General features: G+C 30.3%; 2 protein-coding genes and 1 long non-coding RNA gene across 4 annotated transcripts; all 3 read right to left on the bottom strand.

Moving 5' to 3' along the window:
* Nucleotides 1-41: 41 nt before the first annotated feature.
* LOC108827912 (uncharacterized) lies at nt 42-1511 on the bottom strand. The gene has a single exon (XM_018601425.2). It carries the CDS (start codon nt 1423-1425, stop codon nt 88-90), a length of 1338 nt encoding a protein of 445 aa, XP_018456927.1. The 5' UTR covers nt 1426-1511; the 3' UTR covers nt 42-87.
* A 6935-nt stretch (nt 1512-8446) lies between these two features.
* On the bottom strand, nt 8447-10146 carry LOC130499482 (uncharacterized). Of its 2 annotated transcripts, XR_008938346.1 has the most exons (5): nt 9766-10143; nt 9207-9679; nt 9078-9135; nt 8809-8928; nt 8447-8738 (listed from the first exon to the last, which is right to left on the bottom strand). It is a non-coding gene; the product is annotated as an uncharacterized LOC130499482 (long non-coding RNA). The 2 variants fall into 2 exon arrangements; XR_008938345.1 differs by having other exon boundaries at nt 8809-9135; nt 9766-10146.
* A 3531-nt stretch (nt 10147-13677) lies between these two features.
* On the bottom strand, nt 13678-16361 carry LOC108824747 (uncharacterized; the record flags this gene model as incomplete). The annotated part of the gene is made up of 11 exons (XM_018598140.2): nt 13678-13824; nt 14219-14315; nt 14398-14508; nt 14581-14749; nt 14831-14924; nt 14986-15177; nt 15282-15424; nt 15506-15745; nt 15820-15949; nt 16035-16121; nt 16210-16361. Coding segments are annotated over 11 exons (1473 nt in total), but the record flags the coding sequence as incomplete, so codon positions are not given.
* Nucleotides 16362-20624: the final 4263 nt, after the last annotated feature.

Below are 20624 nucleotides of genomic sequence, written 5' to 3'. Positions count from 1 at the left end.
CAAGTAGTAAGTAGAACAAAACAAACAAACAAACAAACAAATGGGCCAAAAGTCTAGCAAAACTGATTCTTTGTTTTTGTTTCAATCTCAAGAAACATACAAAACACCACGTCGATAGAAAACAAGACTCGCAGAAGCAAAAGCCGACCAAACAAAAAGAACCCACCAAGACATCAACAAACCAACTCGTCCCACGAACTCGCTGCAAGGCAAAGAACCACACACAAGCCTCGAAACAGCAAAAGACCCTAGTTCAACCTGAGACAAGCCGAGGAAGACGATCACAAGAACCGACGGCGCCACAAACTGCAAAGCAACGAGACACAAGTAATGGTTATGAAGAAACATCTTCGCCCTGCTAAACTCCAAATCAGGAGTCTTGCTCCCATGTAACCTCTGATACCAAGACAACACCGCTTCGTTCAAAAACATCTGAAGGTTAGGACGAACCGCCATAGCTTGTAACAAACCCGACAGCCACAAACACAAAACACGAAACTTCCCGAAATCACCACTCGAGAAGCCTACATTACCAACCAACCCACCAGCATTGCTACTCCTCTTGACTAGAATCTCAGCCAAAGGAAGGATCCAAAGCAACGAAGTGAAAACCGAAACAACGTAGTTAACGTAAAGAATCATTCTACCGAACCATCCACAAGATATGATGGAGAGATTACTCCTGATCTGATCAGTCCCAACCCAAAACGACCTCGCGCTTCTTCCCGCGGGCATGTAGAGGAACCCAGCGATGCAAGCCATGGAGAAGGACACGAGAATACAGGAGAAGGCGTCAACGGAGCCTAACCGAAAGTCAAACCCTCTAGGGAACACACCAGCGCTGATTATAATCCCGAAAACAAACCCTAACCCCGCGAAGATCAAACTAAGTCTCTTCTCGGATCGCTTCGACGCGGATCTCTCGATCGAGATCTTAGCTAACGCGACGAGGACTTTGCACAAGGCGATGGATCCGAGAACGAGAGGGAACAGAAGGCCGTTATCGTCGTCGTCTAGGGAGAAGTAGTTTTGGAGGAGGAAGGAGGAGAGAGATAGAGAAGATACGACCAAGAGAGAGTTGTAGTCGGTGAAGTAGATGCGGGATCTGAGGTGGTCTTCGTCGAGTTTGATTCGGAAGATCTGTGCGTTGGTCTCGTCGAATTCGGATTTGTTGTCTTTGGATCTGTTTCTTCGTCTGAGTTGTTCGTTGTTGGGTTTGGGATGATCGTCTGTGTTGTTCGAGGGACGTCGGATCGCGGCTCTGACTCCGGAGTTGTTTTGGTTGAGATTCTCGGGTTGGATGTAGGTGCAGAGGCCGTGGAGGAAGATGATTGGGATTCTGAGGAAGTAGAGGATGAGGGTTAAGGAGAGGGATAGTAGGGTTTGGAGGATGAGGTTCCTGTGGGTTTCGAAGAGGTCGAGCATTGTGCTTTCCTGCTCGATCTCTCTTCTTCTTTTTTGCTTTTACTTTCTTTCTTTTGTGATTCGAGATGATGTAACTAAAAACAGTCTTTGAGAGTGTGATTTGGGGGGGGGATTGGATTGGTTGAGTCGTTAACTGGTGAAACATCTAATGGGCTATTAAATTGTTAAACTGCGAACCCATTCTCTTTTGCCTGACCCAATATTCAAACCAATCTAACCCAATAGCCTACCTTTTTCCAAAGTTTGTCATCTAATCTATTAAGCGAAGTACAAATAAGAATTAACCCTCACTTTTTCAAAATAATTACCATAAAATGCCACTGATATTTAATTAACACTTTCACTAATTATTATTAGACTTTTACGTTTGTTACAATAATGAATAACAACAAGCCCACTAAAGTATATTTACCCACTAACTGCATTTGTATCTCTCAACTCAATAAACATATGTTCATTGGATTTTTTTAGTGCTCCACTTTTCGTGTATCACATTCCCAAATTTTCAACAATTGTTGTATATAATATTAAGAAACTAAGGTGATGATTGTTTTACTAGTTTTTGGATTTTGGTTTCTAGTTTTTGACTTTTGATTTTTAGATTTTAGATTTTGGTTTTTGATTTTTGGTTTTTGATTTTTCTGTAGATTTTAGTTTTTTTTAAAAACATGATTGGTTTTTTTAGCTTTTGGTTTTAGCTTTTGGTTTTTCCTTTTAAAATGAATAAAATAAGAATAATAGTAAAAAAATATTTTAAAATAGTAATAAAATACTGTCATCAAAATACATATAAATTTTTAATAAATTTTTTTCTACAATATATAAATACAAAATAAAAATATTGTAATTCTTACATATATATACATAAATTTGATAATACATATACTATGCCATAAATCTATTTTAAATGAAAAATTAATTCTATGTGTAGACATAATCTTTAATATGCGAGTATATTTTTATATTTTATTCAACTATTGTATATAAAATTAATAACTAAATTTTTAAATACAAAAAAAAATTAAAGTGTAACAGATTTACAATATACATAGGGGAAAATTATGTCACAAAAATATAACTAAAATTATTGATTTTTTTAAAAAAAAAGAAAAGCATATTGTCATAGGGGAAAACCAAGAGAATTTAGATCTTGTCTTTTAAGAAAAAGTAGATTATCAACAAAACATATAAACTTTACATAAAAATAAATTTAAATAACTAGTTTTATTTTATTGAGAAGTTTTAAAAATGTTCTTAATAGAAATTATTTTAGTAATATATTATTAAGCAAAGACTTTTACTAGAGCTGATTTGTTTATAGTAGTTATTGTTTTTATTTATTTTCATGTGTTAATGCATAAATATAGTAAAAGTTTAAATTAAAAAAAAAAAGAAAATTGTCGTTGGATTTCACAAAAACCACAAAAACATAGATTTTGGTTTTTCTTTAGAAAATACAGTTATTTGAAAAAACTAGTTTCCCTAGATGTTAGGGAATCTATTTTTCTAAAAAACTGATTGTCTAAAAAGTGGTTTTTTCAGAAACAAAAGCCAAAAACTATTTCAAAAACTGGAAACAATCAACCTCTAAGTCTAAAATCACCTGCCAAAACTTTTACCATCAAATTTACAATAATTAACAAAAAAATTAACTACCAAATAACTGATAAATATGATTTTTATATTTCACATTAAATTTTAAAAATATAATTTTTATATTTCATATTATGTTTTAAAGTATAATATTTGTGATTATTTATATGAAGGTACGTATAAAATACTATTAACTATATGATGGTATTAGGGATAGACGTTCGGGTTTGGTTCTGATCTATTCGGATTTCGAGTTTTCATGTTCAAAGATTTCCACTCCCTTTGAGCATCTCTAAATTTTTTAATATTGGTTTGGCTTTGGTTCGGATCTTTGTGGGTACGGTTTGGGTTTAGAACTCAATTAAATTATTTTCAAAATTTATAATTCACTACATACTTTAAATTTTTCAACATCTATAATATATTACATATAAATTTGAATAACATATGTTAAATACTTAAATTTAACATATAAATTGGTTTGAATAATTTGATAGATAATCAATAAATATTTAAATATTTTTGTTGTTTTGAGTATAATTTATCTATTTTAGATATTTTCTTTTGACTATTTTCAAGTATTTTGGATAACTTAATAGTATCATATATATTTTGGATGTTTTTAATAAACATTAATCTAAAAATAGTTAATATATATAGGTATATAAATTTATTTCATATACATTCGGGTACACGAAATACTTCGGTTCGAACCGGGTTCAGTTTTGGTTCTTTAAATACCAAAACTTTGAACATGTTTGAATAATTTTGGTTCAGATTTGATACTATTTTTTGAATGGGTTCGGTTCTTCGGATTTAGAATTTTTCCCAACCCTAGATGAGACGTATAAAATATGATTAACTATGTGATGATACATATATGATATAATAATGACATGAAAAATAAATAGCAAAATATTTTTTTAAATATACTCCCGCGCGGACGCGCGGATCAATATCTAGTTTAAATTAAAAATAGACTTTGTTTCGCGCATCCCTACCGATATTTATTCAGATGTAGTGTGTAGTACTTTTAATTTATGGTTTTTGACTTATCCAAGGGTTAGTGTTTACTCCTTCTGTTTCAATTTACATGATGTTTTAGGTGTAGTTTGTTGTTTCACAATAGATAATGTTTTCACATATTTAGGCAATTTTATCTTTATCAAAAACAGTTATATTTTTAATATTTACTTTTATAATTAAATAAACTTATATTTTAATGTTATTTTAAGGAAACAAATAGATTTCTTAATATGGGTGCATTGATGTAAAACATCATCTAATATGAAACAGAGGGAGTAGTATTTTGGTGATGACGTTGGCAAATACTATTATTTTTTAACTTTTTATTTTAAAAACATAATATTTTTGATATTTTTTGTTTTCTTTATAAAAATGTTGAATATGAAATAGCAAAATTCTATTAGTTATTGGGTGAACCCAAATTTGTTTTTTAATTGGACCATTTTGTTACGGGTCAAAATTTGGTACATTATATTGTTTCCGAAAATAATTATCTTAAACATTAATCGATTATTCGAAAATTCATTCGTTTATTAAAAAATTATCGTAATAACAGGACTACATGTTTTTTCAAGATTTGAATTTAAAAAGAAAGAATCGTGTGGTAATTGATTGATATCGTAACTGCTATAATGATTGCTTAGATTATATATAGGAAAATATATTGCAAGCTAATTTCGTTTAGAAAACTAATAAATGATTATTTTTGATTTTGAATTTGTTAATTTCTAGTGCTTAATGCGTATTTTTGATCTTGCACTGATTACAGATTACATAATTTCTAGTAATAATGATATATAATAAAATAAAAATATTGTTTTCTTCAGGCTTTTTAAAAGTACGTGGGACAATAATATATGGTATCTTGTATTAAAATGTAATCAAATAAATTTTGTTAAGTTAAAATATACTGGGTTTGATTATGAAGAGAAAGATTAACCGAGGCATCATTATAATGGAATTTTGATGGTTTAGTAAAATTATGAAAAAGTATGTAGGAATGTATCTATTGACTCATTTGATTCTGTAGATCTAGAGGAACCCAAGTTTATACAATGACTAGGGTCGGCCCGGGCTACGCCCGGGATTTATGTTTAAATTTTAAATTTAGTTATATATTTTGTATGTATGTATACCGATGGAATGAACAAAATACGAACATTTTAGCATATAAATGTTAAAAGTTATCATTAAAATATAAGTTGCCAGGCAGTTTCTAAATTATTGTAAATTATTCATTTATTTTGTCTTACAAAACTGAACTTTGATATTTTAGTTATTAATTTTTTTATATAAGGTGATGAGAATAACAGAATATAACTTTTAATATACAAAATAAAACTTTTAACAGAAATTTAATTAAATTTTAGTTAGATTGTTTGGATTTTAGAAATGTTTCAACTCACTTATCTATACTATTAAAAGAAAAACATTCTGAAAAAATCTACTTATGCAAAGTTGTTGGACCTATTCATTTTTAGTCTAACCTTCTATATACAAACCAAAATGCATAACTTATATTTAACCTCCCACCGCATAATTTTCAACACCCAACGGTTTATATCAACCAAAAATTAAGTATAAACAATTGCTTTTATCAAACCTATGCGATTGATATTTCATACACACATTTTATCAAACGAGATCAAATGTTCCAATACAAAAGGGTCATGTGTCCATCATATCTGTCTCATCATCCTCCATTAAAAGCATCAAGTTCTCTGCAGAGAGGCATCAATGTGATGTTTAATATTTTTTTTATCAAATGTTTATTCCACGCACATTTTATTCAATGAGATCAAATGATTTTCAGAGGGGGCATGAATAAAGCAATCTTATATTTCATCTCTTCCATTAGAGCATCAAGTTCTTAACAGAGATGCATCAGTGTCTAATTTAATGTATCAAAACAATTTTATACATTCATTTCTTTATCCATCTTATCCGATTCATATTAAAAATTTAGATATAAGAATTAAGATTGCGTTTTTCGTCACATTTTTTTGAATTACAAATACAAAACCAAACCCTATAACAGAAATAATAAACAAATATTTTTTACTTTAATATTGAGATTTTTTTTTGGAATCTTAAATACCTGCACGTTTTTAGATTGTGTATTATACACGATTTTGAAAATAATTGATGTAGCTTTACATAATTATCGTAGATTTTATAGAAAACGTAATCTAAATATTCTTTTAAGATCTCTTATTAGTAACAACCAAGATATTTAAAAACTTATACCCTAATTTTCGATGGCCTATACCATCTTACCCCTAATATTATAAATATACCTTCATTCTTTAAAATTTGAGAATTGTCCTATTTTAGTGGTATGGATTTCACATCTGATCGAGTTTTAAACTAATTTTGTTTGTTTAGATTTTTATTAAACTATCCCGGATTTTTCAATTCTAAAAAAATAATAATATTTATATATTGAAATAAACAGATGTTAAAATTATTCATTCAAATTTTAACTATCAATTTATATAAATATCTTATATAATACCACTTTTTATAAAAAAATGAAATCAGATTTCTAATTTTTTTATAGAATTGTTATTTAAGATAAATTTAAAAACTACAAAAATCTCATAAATCTATATTATTAAATTAGCCAAAACACTGTGAGTAATCTTAAGTCTCACCAAACATAATAAATGTAAATTTATAAAATGCATACAAGATATAATAAGAGATATAATAAGAGATAGTAGATTTAGGCATGCAAATTTTTGGGTCAGGTACCAATCGGTTTCTTTCGGTATGAATCTTTCAGATCCTTGACATTTAGATCTAAGTAGGTATTTGATTTTGTTTTTTTTGTGTACGTGTTGGTTTCTTTTGAGTTTGGATGAATAATAAAATACACGTAAACTACATGTAATTTTTGGGTACCAAATGGATCGGATCGATTCATATTTAGAACCCGAAAAATATTCAAAGTATCCAAAAAACTCCAAAAATAAACACAAAAATACCCAAAATAATCGAATACTCAAAATTGTCAGAAATTGACCTGAAATCTGATACGATGAACCAAAAAGTACCCAAAATTTCATCTAAATATCCAAAATATTTGTATTTAAAAACAAATTACTTGAAGCTTGAAACTATAACCGAAAACCAAGACCCAAAACTTAAAAATAATAATTGTAATACAAAACATATCCGAAATACCCAAATATATCTAATATACACAAATGTTAATTCAGGTTATTTTGAGTATCCAGTCCGGTCTCGGGTTAGATCCAGACTCAAACAGAGACCCGCATATCCAAAAAATCTTAATAGGTATTTTGCTTTGGACTCGGATCCGAACCAATATCAATGCATCGTTAGTCTGTATATATCTTTTCAGTTAGATTTTAATTAAAAAAACAAAACCCGCGCTTTTAAGCGCGGGTCAAAATCTAGTAATTTCTTATAACTTTTGTTTCAAATTAGTTTTAAGTAATTTAATGGTCTCTTCTTCTCCCCCCCCTCCCCCATTAAGTCAATAATCCTATGTTATGTGTTTTTGTTTTACTATTTTTTCGACCAACGGTTTAAAAGTTATTTAAAAAATAAACATATAAGTAAATTAAAAATGATAATAAAATTTTATATTTATTTCAATTTAATTTTAATATGTATTTAAATAATTAAAAACAATAAGATAATATGATATCTATATACATCCTATTTTTATTGAATTTATGCTCTTCTTATGATGTTGAAAATATTAAATATATATTAATTTTATTTTTATAAAATTGTGTTAAAATTTCATTCATGATTTTAACAATTATTTTTATTTTGTATTCAATTGAAAAAAATATTTTGTACCATTGAATATAGAAGTATTAGATATATTAGTATTATTACCATAGTTTTTTTTCTATGATTAGAAAAAGCTTTGAAATTTTAATTTATGATTTTAAAATTGATAATTAGTTTTGATTCAAAACGTACTCATGGTTAAAACATATTTATGAAATATGTATATGATGTAACTGTTAAAATATTTCGTTTAGTTGATAATAAAAATAAGTTTAAAAAAGTTTATTTTTATGATTTGTGTTGAAATTTTATTCATGATTTTAGAAATTATTGTTATTTTGTATTCATTTGACAAAAAAAAAATATTCTGTGTTCAAAATCTACCATTGAATAAATATTTATGGAATATATTTATAAAACTGTGTTAAAATATTTGGTTTAGATGTTAATTAAACAAAAGTTATGGACATAATTCTTTAAATAATTGGCTGACCTGTCGGTTTTTCCTTCACCTATTAGAAATAGTTGTAAACTATTCAGTTTCAAACATATTACACCATATTCAAAAGAAAACTCAAATCCATGTTGTATTAACTTATTTATCAAAGATGATCACATCACAAGTTTACAACAATAACAGAGAAGAGAAAACAACTTGCACTAAAAGTCTTAAACAAACACATATTGTAACTCTAGCTGAATTAAATACAAAAAAGAACCAAGATACACTCGGCTATTTCACGTGGATAACACGTACGAGTTTCAAGTGTTACTTTCTGTGCCTTCAAATTTACAGAAACAATTGCATTGCGCATGATCATCTTCTTTTAGGATAAAGAATTCCCATATTTTGGTTTTGGTGAAAGAGCAGAGCTTGGTCTTTTAGTTTCTTTTCTTCTCCTTGAATCTCATCGTCAAACATCGTTCTGATCATAAGAAAAAGTTAAATTGTTTTCTACGTTACATATAATCAATAACAGAGGAACTATTACGTACGGTTAAAAATGTAGATGGTGCCAAATGTATCAGTTGATAGACTCGGTATACAGAATACGAATGACCTCTAAGTGGTCCTCCATACCTATCTTTTTCTACATATGTGATCTTCCACAACTACTGCAATGACAAACAGGATATCTTAATACTTAAGCGTTGGTTTCTATTTCACATGTCTAATTGCAAAGAGAAGATATATTATAAGAACACGTCCAAGAAGAATTTAAATTGCAGCTTGAACGAATCTGCTACGAATTTGACATTGAAACCATTTTGATTGCCTCTGCATTGCTCCATATGTGTCTTTTTATAACAATCCTCTTCGCACTACATACAGACTTAAAAGGTAAGAAAGCTTCTTAGTAAGAAACTTGTAAACAAAAGGGAAAAAATCTTACGTTGAAAGATCTTGCTTAGTAAGAGATCAGAGTCTCCTTGACGATCTAACGTCTTCAACTTTCTAACGGATTTTTTGGAGCCAGACTCCATATAGTTCAAGAAGCCAGAGAAGCTGGGAACTTTTAGTGGAGGTCGGACACTTGGCTCGCCAATGCTTTGTGGAGGTTGGACAAATGATGATCTAAGCACTGATCTCATCAGTAGCACTCGCCGTAAGCTGATTTACTTTTGGAAAGTTTTTTCCTTTCATGGTCAGATGGTCCAGCCAAGGAAAGGGGAAGCTAATTATGATCACCTTGATCATCTTCGTCCAAACAAACCCGTCTCGGAGTTCCTTTGCTAGCTTCTCTGAGAGACTTCTCTATCTTCACAACCCGAGTCTCCATAGCGAAAGTAAACTCACGATGCCTGTCTCGAGTTTCGCCTTTCAAACCATTGTCGTAGCTAGACTGAACAGCTCGTCGGAACTCATCTGACCACAGAGAAACGATACTGACAATTAATAAATGTTACACAATGAGAGAGTATGAGAGCAGAGAAGGAGAGAAAGAATGAAACCTGCCATTTGGTGGTTGCGAGAGCGGCGTGAAGGTCCCTGTGGAGCTGATCATACCGATCGAACCTCATCGCCATGTCCTGGGATTTTAAAAATTGGAAAGAAGAGAAGCGAAAGAGAGTAATCACTTTATATAACTGGAAACATGAAAGTAGGAATCGCTTAATCAGAAATCAGTGTCAAAGCAATTAGAAACTATAAATTAATAATAGGAAATCTCAAAGTGATTTTCCAAGAAATATCACATGCGATATATATATATATATATACACATTCCGAGTGATAGAGCAGGGAGTAAAAATGCATTAAAGAACGTGTAACGGTTGACGTTTCCGTTGATATAAGAATGAGATTGAACATGAACCCTAAATTTTGTGCGGAGAAGATAATGGGATGAAACCATAGAATCAAAAACTCTGCGTTTCAGGCATATGATTTACTCTGTGTTTCAAAGATTGGGCTTTATAAACCAAAACAATGACAAAGAATGAGGCCCAAACGGAAACGAAAATAAATGAAACGCTGAGTTTTATTAAAGCGGACAGGTGTTGCTCCCTGGGTGCACGAATTGATGACGTGGCATCACCAGGAGAGAGTAAACATTTTTTTATATAAATAGATATGTAGGAAAGTAATTGTTTTATTTTGATGGTCTCGTAATGTTTGAGTTTATTAATGGTTAAGTAATTTTACGGTTCATGACTAAGAACAAATGGGTGTGTCTTGCAATGTTTACAATGCTTTAATAATTTTACGAATAAACGGCTGTGTTTCGTATGAAATGGCATGAGATGGTAAATTTTGAGAAAAACTGAAGACTGTTTTCTATTTGTATTTTTGTTTTAATAGTTTAGATAGTCTTAAATAATATGTAACAGATGTTCAAAAAAAATAATATGTAACAGTATTTAACGCATTATAAAATTTTATCTACTAATTAAAGGTGAATTTAATATCATCAATACTAAATATTTAAGGGATAATAATTTATTTTTAGCAACTAAATTATCTAAAAGAAATGTTTGACGACTGATATTGTATATATAGTATATGTATATTTAGGAGAATTACCCTTTGAGATATTTCCAAGTTTATTAAAAATATAATTATAAATTTCAAAATTATATTGCTAAATGAAAAGGTATGACAGTCAATGCATCACTGTTTAGAAAATATTATACATACTGATATGTATTTATTTGAAATTAAGCATTATTATCAATTTTTTTTAAAAGTAATATTTTCATTAACTTATTGTGATACCTTTTTTTGAACACCTGATATGAAAATATTTATATACATTAGATACTGTAGATACTTCGTAAATACAAAACTTATTACATGTTTGTATTGGTGAGAATGATAATCCTAATTATAAGAAACTATATATATATATATATATATATATTCTTTCAACTTCTGTAACAATTAACATAAATATATATATGATTTTTTTCCACAATTATAATGCTTATTACAAAATACATGTCAATGTAATTATCCAATAGAAGGAAAAACTTGGATTTTTTTTTTGAAGGTGAGCAAACTACCTTGTGTATGTTTTTTTTTTCCTGTACAACCCCATTTAACATGCAAACTTATACCATCTTTTACCAGTGTTTTTTTTAATAATAAGGCGTTTTTATTAGTATTGTTCATTTCTGTAAAGCTATATTTAAAGAACTTGCACCAAAAAAAGCTATATGAAAATTATACTATATGTTATATGGAAATTACAGTACTCCCACATTTTACACTTATAACGTTTTTTATAAAGGTTTTCATAAATAATTGAAACTTACAAAGAAAGCAGAAACACTGAGGACTGAAGCACATATACACAGATCAACAAAGCCAATCCCAAACCAAGAAATTACTAAAACAAGTAACTTGCATTCCTCACAACTAGTAATGGAGCTTAGCGAAAACCTCATAGAGAAACAGAAAAAATAGAAGCCGACAGAAAAGATACTCTCTGTTTCATAATAAGTGTCATTTTATATTTTTTTTTTCAAAATAAGTGTTATTATACAATCTTAATGTAATTTTGTATATTAAATCTATTTTTTTACGCATTTGAATAACTAATTATTTTTTTATTTAAATCATTCTTATCTAATTAATTATACATTAAATAGAAATATATTAGTCAATTGTATAAATTTCTTAGTCTCCGCGAAAAGTGTCAAAAATACTTATTTAGAAATGGAAGGAATAATAAGGCCATATTTATCTATGTCTCTAATATGAGTTTTTAAGCAAAAAGGTATTGGTGGGTCCCGCAAATTAAGAAGAAACGCCTGCTTTTGTCTCGGAAGAAGAAACGTATTTTGAGAGTTGGCTTTTGTCTCGGAAGAAGAAACGTATTTTGAGAGTTGTTTGAGCTGTTCGTGGGTCCCACTAACACAGAGTGATCCACGATTGGTCCTTTTTAATTTTTTTTTAAATCGGAAAAGAAAAGTAAAAAAAAATAATAATAAGAGACCCCAAAGGGGATTTAGCGTTAAAGATGCTCTAACCACGTGGTACCCATCTTTTCCGATTGAGCAACACAATTGCTAGAGGCACAAACAAAAGCTTCAACTGTTCCAACAAAGACTAAGTGACGCCTATCGATCTATGTCAAACTTCAGACACAATAATCTACGAGACAAAACAATACGAAGACCGCAAATGTAAGGAAGTGTTCATTCCCGGAGTGGCTCCTTACCACTGGTAAAGGAGATGATCAGTATTCGGTCCCCAAAGCATAAACACAGGCCTGACACAGTAGTAGCATTGACTCCAAATTAAGTTCTTTTAACCTGCAAAAGTGTAACAGAATTGCCGATGGGATCAAGGGACCAGCATCGACACTGGGATATGATGAAACTCCAACAGGGGCCACCGAGGGACACTGAAGCTTGAGGACAGCATAAAGACTCCAAACACATTGCCTTTTTCCCATTTCCGAGAACCCGAAAGTCGAGAGAACATTCCGGTGGCAACAAAACACCCTAGAAAAAATAAACATCACGAGGGCAACCCAATGAAGCTTTTTGACAAAACTTCGGATGGGAAAGAGTCAAGGCCAGGTAGAGGAGAACAGAAAGAGGGAGACCAACAAAACTGATTCGAGTGGAGCCATAGACAACAACACCCTACAGCAGAAATCCAATCACCACTCATTACGCCAAGGCACCAACACACATTATAGTAAGCCGCCTGCTAAAAACGCGCATTTGTGGAAAATGAGGCCTCCAAAGAACTCCTTGACACCAAAGAAGCGGAAGAGATACCCCAAGGAGCATCCCAAATAAAAACCCGAAAACACACCGCTAAAACAAACTTAGCAAACAGGTTTGGGAGATCAAAGCTGGATCTGATAGAGGAACTGTTCCGCGCCGCCACCCGCAACCGAATCGAAGGGAGAGCCAAACAAAGGAGAAAAACGCAGCCCTCCTGAAAACCCTGGAATCCGACCCTTTATCTTGCAACCGCCTCTCCAGCCACGTGATAACACCAGAGATCTAAGCGAGGCGCCGGCTTTGGCTGTAGTTCCTTCACCGATGGAGCTCATACTCCAGGGTCACCGACATATCAGAGGGAAAGATGAAAGGACGAGAAAGAACAAAGAAAAGCAAAGAGAGTATAGGAAGAGAACCCTCCAGTGACGTCAAGGGAACATGCACGCGCCGAAGGTCAACGACAGAGCAAAGAGGGTTTTGAGTTTTAGTGAGATAAAAAGTTTTATATATATATATATGGATCTACGTTTATAGTGTAACTAATCAAACTCATAACATGAATAAATATATTGTTTGTTCAGAAAGATTTTTAGCATAAAATGGTACAGAAAGAGTTTTTGGATTGTTTAGAAATGTAATTAAAACAACAGATCATATTCAAATGCAATTTTGAAATTGCATGCCAGAAGAGCGCATGAGTCAACCATTTTACCTCTGCTTAGCAAAAACATTTTTTGTATTATGTGCTTGCAGGCAAATGGAAAAAATCATCACTACTACTCAGTAACAGCCTTTCTCTTCTTCTCCATCTTCTTTTCTATAAGACTTTTCTTCCTACATATTAAACACATGATTCAAAAGAAAAATTGAGATGTAACTAACAAACTATATGCAAAACAGAAAATGGAAACCCATGAACACGTTCACAATGCATGAAGGTCAAGAAAATCACAATACAATTTCATGCTCAGAAAGTGCTTGACTGCAACAAAGACATTCGAAATTACATTAATTTCAAGTGAAGCATCAGTTTAGTCTACTATATGATTTAGTTGCAAGAATTTGTGGATATTATATATAACATTTTGGTTTACGACTGATAAAAGCAATTTTAAACCTTTACAAGCATTCAAAAATTCTTTGACCTAAAAGCAGTTTAAAACTTACACATACCTTAATAATTAATTCCCTGACCTAAAAACTTTAAGAGAGAGATGAAATGATTTACCTTTTGAAAGTGATGTACTTCTCAACCTGTGGTTTCTGCTGGGAGCTAAAAGAATACCATTTTTCATGAGGGCATATGTTACTACAGCTTCCCAAATCTGCACCCAGAAATAGAAGAGATTAAAGTCAGCACATACTCTTTGCCACAACAAACGGAGAATTCCTATGTTTCTTTCACACCTTGAAGCAAAATGGTTGGTTCTTCATTGTACGACTTCAAATTCCAGAGAATAAGACCATTGTCATCGAGTTCAACCGGGTTGGTTCTAAGAGCATCGTTATATTCTTGACCTATGCAAAACAATAAGATTAGGTACATAATACATTGTTATAAAAATCAATCACCTGAGTTCCAATTTATACCTTTAGGTTGCATTTCTAATGCCTTTTTCATTTCAAAATGAACTTCTTCAGTTTCATCAGACATTTGCGATATAATTGCAACCCGTTGTTCGATTGTTAATGCAACCCCATTATTATCTGCTTCAGTTTTGGCAAAGTCATCTTTTATCTTCTGATACAGTTGTTTCTCCTACAACAGAAATGTTTTAGAATGAATCTAAGCGTTATTAAACTTGAACTGTATAAACCTAAGTAGATTTTTTATTGTTACCTTAGCTTCTGCTGCATTCAATGTTTCTTCTGCTTTCTTTTTCTTTTCAACATATTTAGGGTTTTCATAGTTTTCAATGAAATTCCTCATCACCCTGAAAAAATTATCAGCATAAAAAACCCATATATATGTATGTATGTATCTCTATAACTTACGATGTGCCAAGTGCTTCATCGCATACAAAATTCAAAAGCTTAAGCTTTTGAAATGAATCCATCTCCGCATACTCAGAAATGCCTTTCTGAAACATCTGAGGAGGGAAGTCATCAAGCTTAACTTCTGATTCCGCAAGACATTCTCCAAGAATAGTGAACCACCTATCATCTGTTGCACCAATGCCAACCGATCTACAATTTATTTTTAAAAATAAAAATTGATCAGATATGATATGATATGATATGCATAATTTGTTAGAGAAAGTTTGATACTTTTCAAGAAAAAGAATGCTTACATATCTCCTCTGTCTACTAGTATAAGAGTCAGTAACTGGATTATCGTCTGGGTAAGCGTCGAATACTCTTGGCTCCCCGTGCTTCTCCCAGATAGAACCTCATGTACAACCAATTGAGCCTGGCCGTCCCTCAAACCCAGAGCCTATTCATAAAATCATACAAAGTGAGAGGAACTATTAGTGAGCCTTTCTTATATTCAAAGGGTTAATTATATAGATGATACCTCTCTAAAAGTCAAGCAGAACTCTAAAAACTGAAGCACACTTCCAGCATTATCAGGATCCAAGTCAACATTTGAAACAGTGATTGATTGGATGCCCTGTGGTAGCTTAACCTCCTCAAGCTGAAACTCCTCTTTCTCCTTGAGAACTCGTTTGGCTCTTGCCGCAGCATTCTCCTCGCTGCAGCCAGCACTTGAATCATTTGTCTCTTCAGCACAATTCCCCTGTCCAATAACATTTTCCTGCAGACACCAATATCATCAAACAAGACACAAAATCGATGATCGACACAATACAAAGGATCACAGCTGCGTACCGGTTTCATCTTTCCCCTGTAAAAGTATTTGTCAGAACCCTCTTTCTTAAGGAACTCATAGACATTGGAGCAACCATTTTTCTTAGCTGTGGCTGTCAACATCCCAGTAGGCTTCTCACCTTTATTTATCCTGGAAAAAGAAAAAGAAAACAAAAACAGTAAAAAGTGCCTTAATATATATATATATATATATATAATGGATGATTTTGACTTACATGCAGCTACTACAATTGCAAATTTTCCTACATCTGGGACAAACCCAGTTATCATTCAACGCAACCTCCTCTCCAATCTCTCCGTACCTATTAATTCGAGTCAATACATATCACCAGAGCTTACACGTTTCTTCTCATAACAAAAGACATAAATCTCAAAACATCAAAACAAAACCTGCTCAACAGGCACGTAGGACAAAACTTCAACACACATGTCTTGGTTCCCACCTTGGTCACGCAAGTTCCAACAGCATCCGATCTCTTTTGACGGCACTGCAAAATAAAGACCACTTCTCCTTTATCAAAATAAAACTTCAAATGACAAGAAAAAAAAAATTAATCTAAACGTATAATTGGACGAGTGATATTTTAAGTTCCATCGTAATATAAAAACAAAGATGAAGGTCTATCACTTGGTGACAATATATCTCTTTGGTCTTTGCGTTCTCGTTTTCCGTAGCCATACTCTCAACAAAATTTACTCAGAAACTGGAAAAACGAAATTGTCTTTTTTTCTTTCTAGCAAATCTGATGTCTAAGGCTTGGACCAGTTAAATTCAGAGTTTATACAGATTTTAGATTTTAGAATAATATTTGTAGATTTCTTTCCTTTTTGGCTACCGAAAGCATTTTGAAGGCCACTAATGGCCTTGGACTTATTATCCCAGATTCGGATTTAAATCCGAATCTGATTCGAAATCCGCTCCGAATATCCAGATAAAAGGCCGGATCCGAATTCGGATAGTAAAATGTTGGATCCGGTCAAACCAAATCTGAATTCGGATATCTTGATATTTTAGTCCGGATATCAGGATCCGTAATTTTTATTAATAATTATTTCAAAATAAGAATATATATATATATATATAAAGAACTAATTTTATTTATTATATTTTTATTTCTATACAAATATATACATATATATATAATTATATAAATTTTGTAATAGTAAACATAGATATAACTAAAAATATTATATATACTTTTATTTTAAAATTATTGTTAATAGTTTATATATTTTAATATTATTTTTATTTATTTTAAAGATCTGAATCCGGATCTGGATATCCGTCGGATATTAGAATTTTTAGAAGGATATCTGATACCCGGATATCCGAGAACCCTGGATCCGGATAAGGATAATAAAAATATGGATCCGCAAGATAAAGATTTGGATCCGGATACCTTAAAATATCCCAGATATCCGATCCGTCCCAGTCCTAAATGGCAAGCAATGGTCAAATTTGAGTTTACATATTTTGGATTTTTTTTTTTTTTTGAAAGTTGTATCCTTATATTTCATACACATAAGTAGACCGGTCAGTCACAATTCCTTAGTCCAGTTACTGACTATTAATTATTAAACTAGATTTTGACCCTCACAAGATTTTTTTATAAAGTATTTAATGATCTTTTAAACACATCGTTTATTTACATATTTTTGTCTCCTAGAAACCTACCCGGACAGAAGATGATCCGACTAAAACCCTCGGAAATTTTACAATATCCAAATTGTATTTACCTAATTTTAAAACTCTATAAACACGATATCCAGATAACGATTTGTATTTGAACGGGTGTTTTGATGTCTTGATCAATCTGATTCAGTGAAAAAATAAAATATTATTTTATTAAATTATTTCAAAAGGTATTTTTGTACATAATATTCTATCTAAAATTTTATAACTTGTGCAGTTTGTTTCGATAATTTTATAACTTGTGTAGACTTTTTTTAAAAAAGAAGGAAATTCCACAAATCATATATTAATCTGCACAGATATTTAGTTTGACTTGTGTTCAACGTAAACTCATAACCCGCTGGTTTTATAAAAAAGTTTCATGTATATTTTTAATGTTTTATAATTGACATATATAGTAGAATATATTATTTTATAATATAGATGTTTTAAGATTATTTTTTATTTGTACATAATATTATATTAAAAGTTTTATCACTTGATGTAATTTAATGTAATTTACTATTCATATATTAACCTGTTATTTTTTGTTAATTTAGTTTAAAATGAAACAACATACTAAAAATTAAAATTTTAATTTGTTGCATTAATTTTCTATGAATTATTATTAATTTTATGATATTTTATTTTCTTGAAAATTGAACTCTTGAAATTTTATATTTGACTAAACTAAATAAGGTAATATTATATTTAAAAATTGTTTTATATAATATACATTATATATTTCAGTTTGTGTTTTATTTTCACCCCAAAGAAAATAATTTTCGATTTGGTCAATATATGAATATTGATTTGTTTAGGTAAGCTTTGAAATTATAATTAATTAATTCAAAATGATTTTAAATGAAGAGGCAGAATATGTAAATAAAAAGAAATACAAAAAGGAAATAATTAAATTATTGTAAAAATATTGGTTAAATGTGCAAATAAAAGAAAATATTTAATCTGCTATCCAAGTTTCCAAACAGTTTTCATTTAATCTGCTATCCAAGTTTCCAAACAGTTTTCATTTAATCTGCTATCCAAGTTTTCAAACAGTACTAAATTTGCTATTCTCCTATTTAAGTCTTCAAACACTCCGATTTTGTACTTGAGTTTTAATAAGATACTAGATTTTGACCCGCACGCCCGTGCGGGTGTATATTTCAAAAATATATTTTTATTTATTTTTTCATGTCAATATTAAAGCTGGATAAAAAAATCAAATCTGAAGAACCGAACCGATCACGATACGAAAGAGTAATACCAAACTTGAATCAAAACTGATTAAATATCTAAATTATTCAAAATTTTGATATTTAGACAACCAAAACTATAACCAATTCGAACCGAAGTATTTTAGATATCAAAATGTATCCAAAAAGGATTTATATACTTATATATATTAATTATATTTAGTTTTAATGTATATAAAAACATCCAGAATATATATGATACTTTTAAATTGGTTTAAATACTTGAAAATATATAAAAATAGTTAAATATAAATATCTAACATAGTGGAAGTACACTCAAAACACCAAAAATATTTAAATAATTATTAATTTTTGATCCAAAATTTAAACTAAACCAATTTATATATTAAGTTTAGGTATTATGACATATGTTATTAAGATTTATATACAATATATTATTTTATTATAGATTTTAAGAAATTCAAAATATATAATAAATTTTAAAAAAATAATTTAAATGAGTTATCTGAACCCAAACTGAACCCGCAAAGATCCGAATATAATTTGAACTGAAATTTAGAAATATCTGAATGAGACTGAAATCTTTGACCCTGGAAATCCAAAACCCAAATAGATCTGAAATGAACCCGAATGGATACTTGAACGCCCAGCTCTAGTCATAATTGGAACTGAAATTTAGAAATATATGAATGAGACTAAAGTTTTTGACTACGGAAACCCGAAATCCAAACAGATCCAAAACGAATCGGAAATACCTGAACGTCCCGCCCTAGTACTATTATGTATCATATATATGTCATCATATAATTAATTATTGATCCATCATATAAATAATCATATAATTAGTAGTATTTTATATGTACCATCTTATAAATAATCATATATATTATATTCTTAAATTTAATGTGAAATATAAAAACCATAATTTAAGTTAGTATATGAAATTAATCTTTTTATTGTATTTTTCTTATATATATTGAAAACATTTTTTAACAATGTTTATTGGAAAACATTTTTTAACATTTCTTTTACCCGAAAAAAATAATAGCTCATGGATTTCGAGAAAAAAGAAAAAAAAAACGATAGTGATTATGATCTGCACCATGTAGGTGTAATATGCCCGAAACAATATTATATTATTCGAAACCAATCCCACGAATTTATGGTGTAACAGAAAGGAAAGGTATTAGCGTATGTTTCTTTTTTTTTTGTAAACTATTAGCGTATGTTTCAGTAGGAAATAAATGGGTTAAGGAAAGTATAAAACTACTGTGTTTAAGGACAGTGGCATATGATTGTAATTATTGACTAAAACTCAGGGTTAAGATTTATTTGTACTTCAGTTTTAATAGTTTAGATTTTAATAAGATATACTAGATTTTGATCCGCGCTTTGAAAGCACATGTATTATTTTTCACTTTTATGAAATATATTATTTGTTTGTAGTTATTGAATGTATTTATCTTAGTGAAACTTTCTTTATAATAAATTCGACACATAGAGTGTCTCTGGTAAACTATGTACTTCTTTGGCTTTGTTTTATTTCCTCTCCAATCAATATATTGATTTGATTTATTGTTAAAATAAATAATTTTAGAACGCAACTGTACAATACTTTTACATTAATATTTTGTTTAAACAATGTGACATATTTCTATATTAATTAAATATTTACAGTGTAATTTAAACTAAGTTTTGATCCGCACGCCCGTGCAGATGTATATTTTAAAAATATATTGTTATTTATTTTTCATGTCAATATCAAAGCTGGATAAAAAATTCAAATATGAAGAACCGAACCGATCACGATCCGAAAGAGTAATACCAAACACAAATCAAAATTGATTAAATATCCAAATTATTCAAAATTTTGATATTTAGATAACCGGAACCATAACCAATTTGAACCAAAGTAT

Source organism: Raphanus sativus, chromosome 9 (genome assembly GCF_000801105.2).
Source record: "Raphanus sativus cultivar WK10039 chromosome 9, ASM80110v3, whole genome shotgun sequence".
NCBI lineage: Eukaryota > Viridiplantae > Streptophyta > Magnoliopsida > Brassicales > Brassicaceae > Raphanus > Raphanus sativus.
This window is presented reverse-complemented; position numbering and strand designations above follow the sequence as displayed.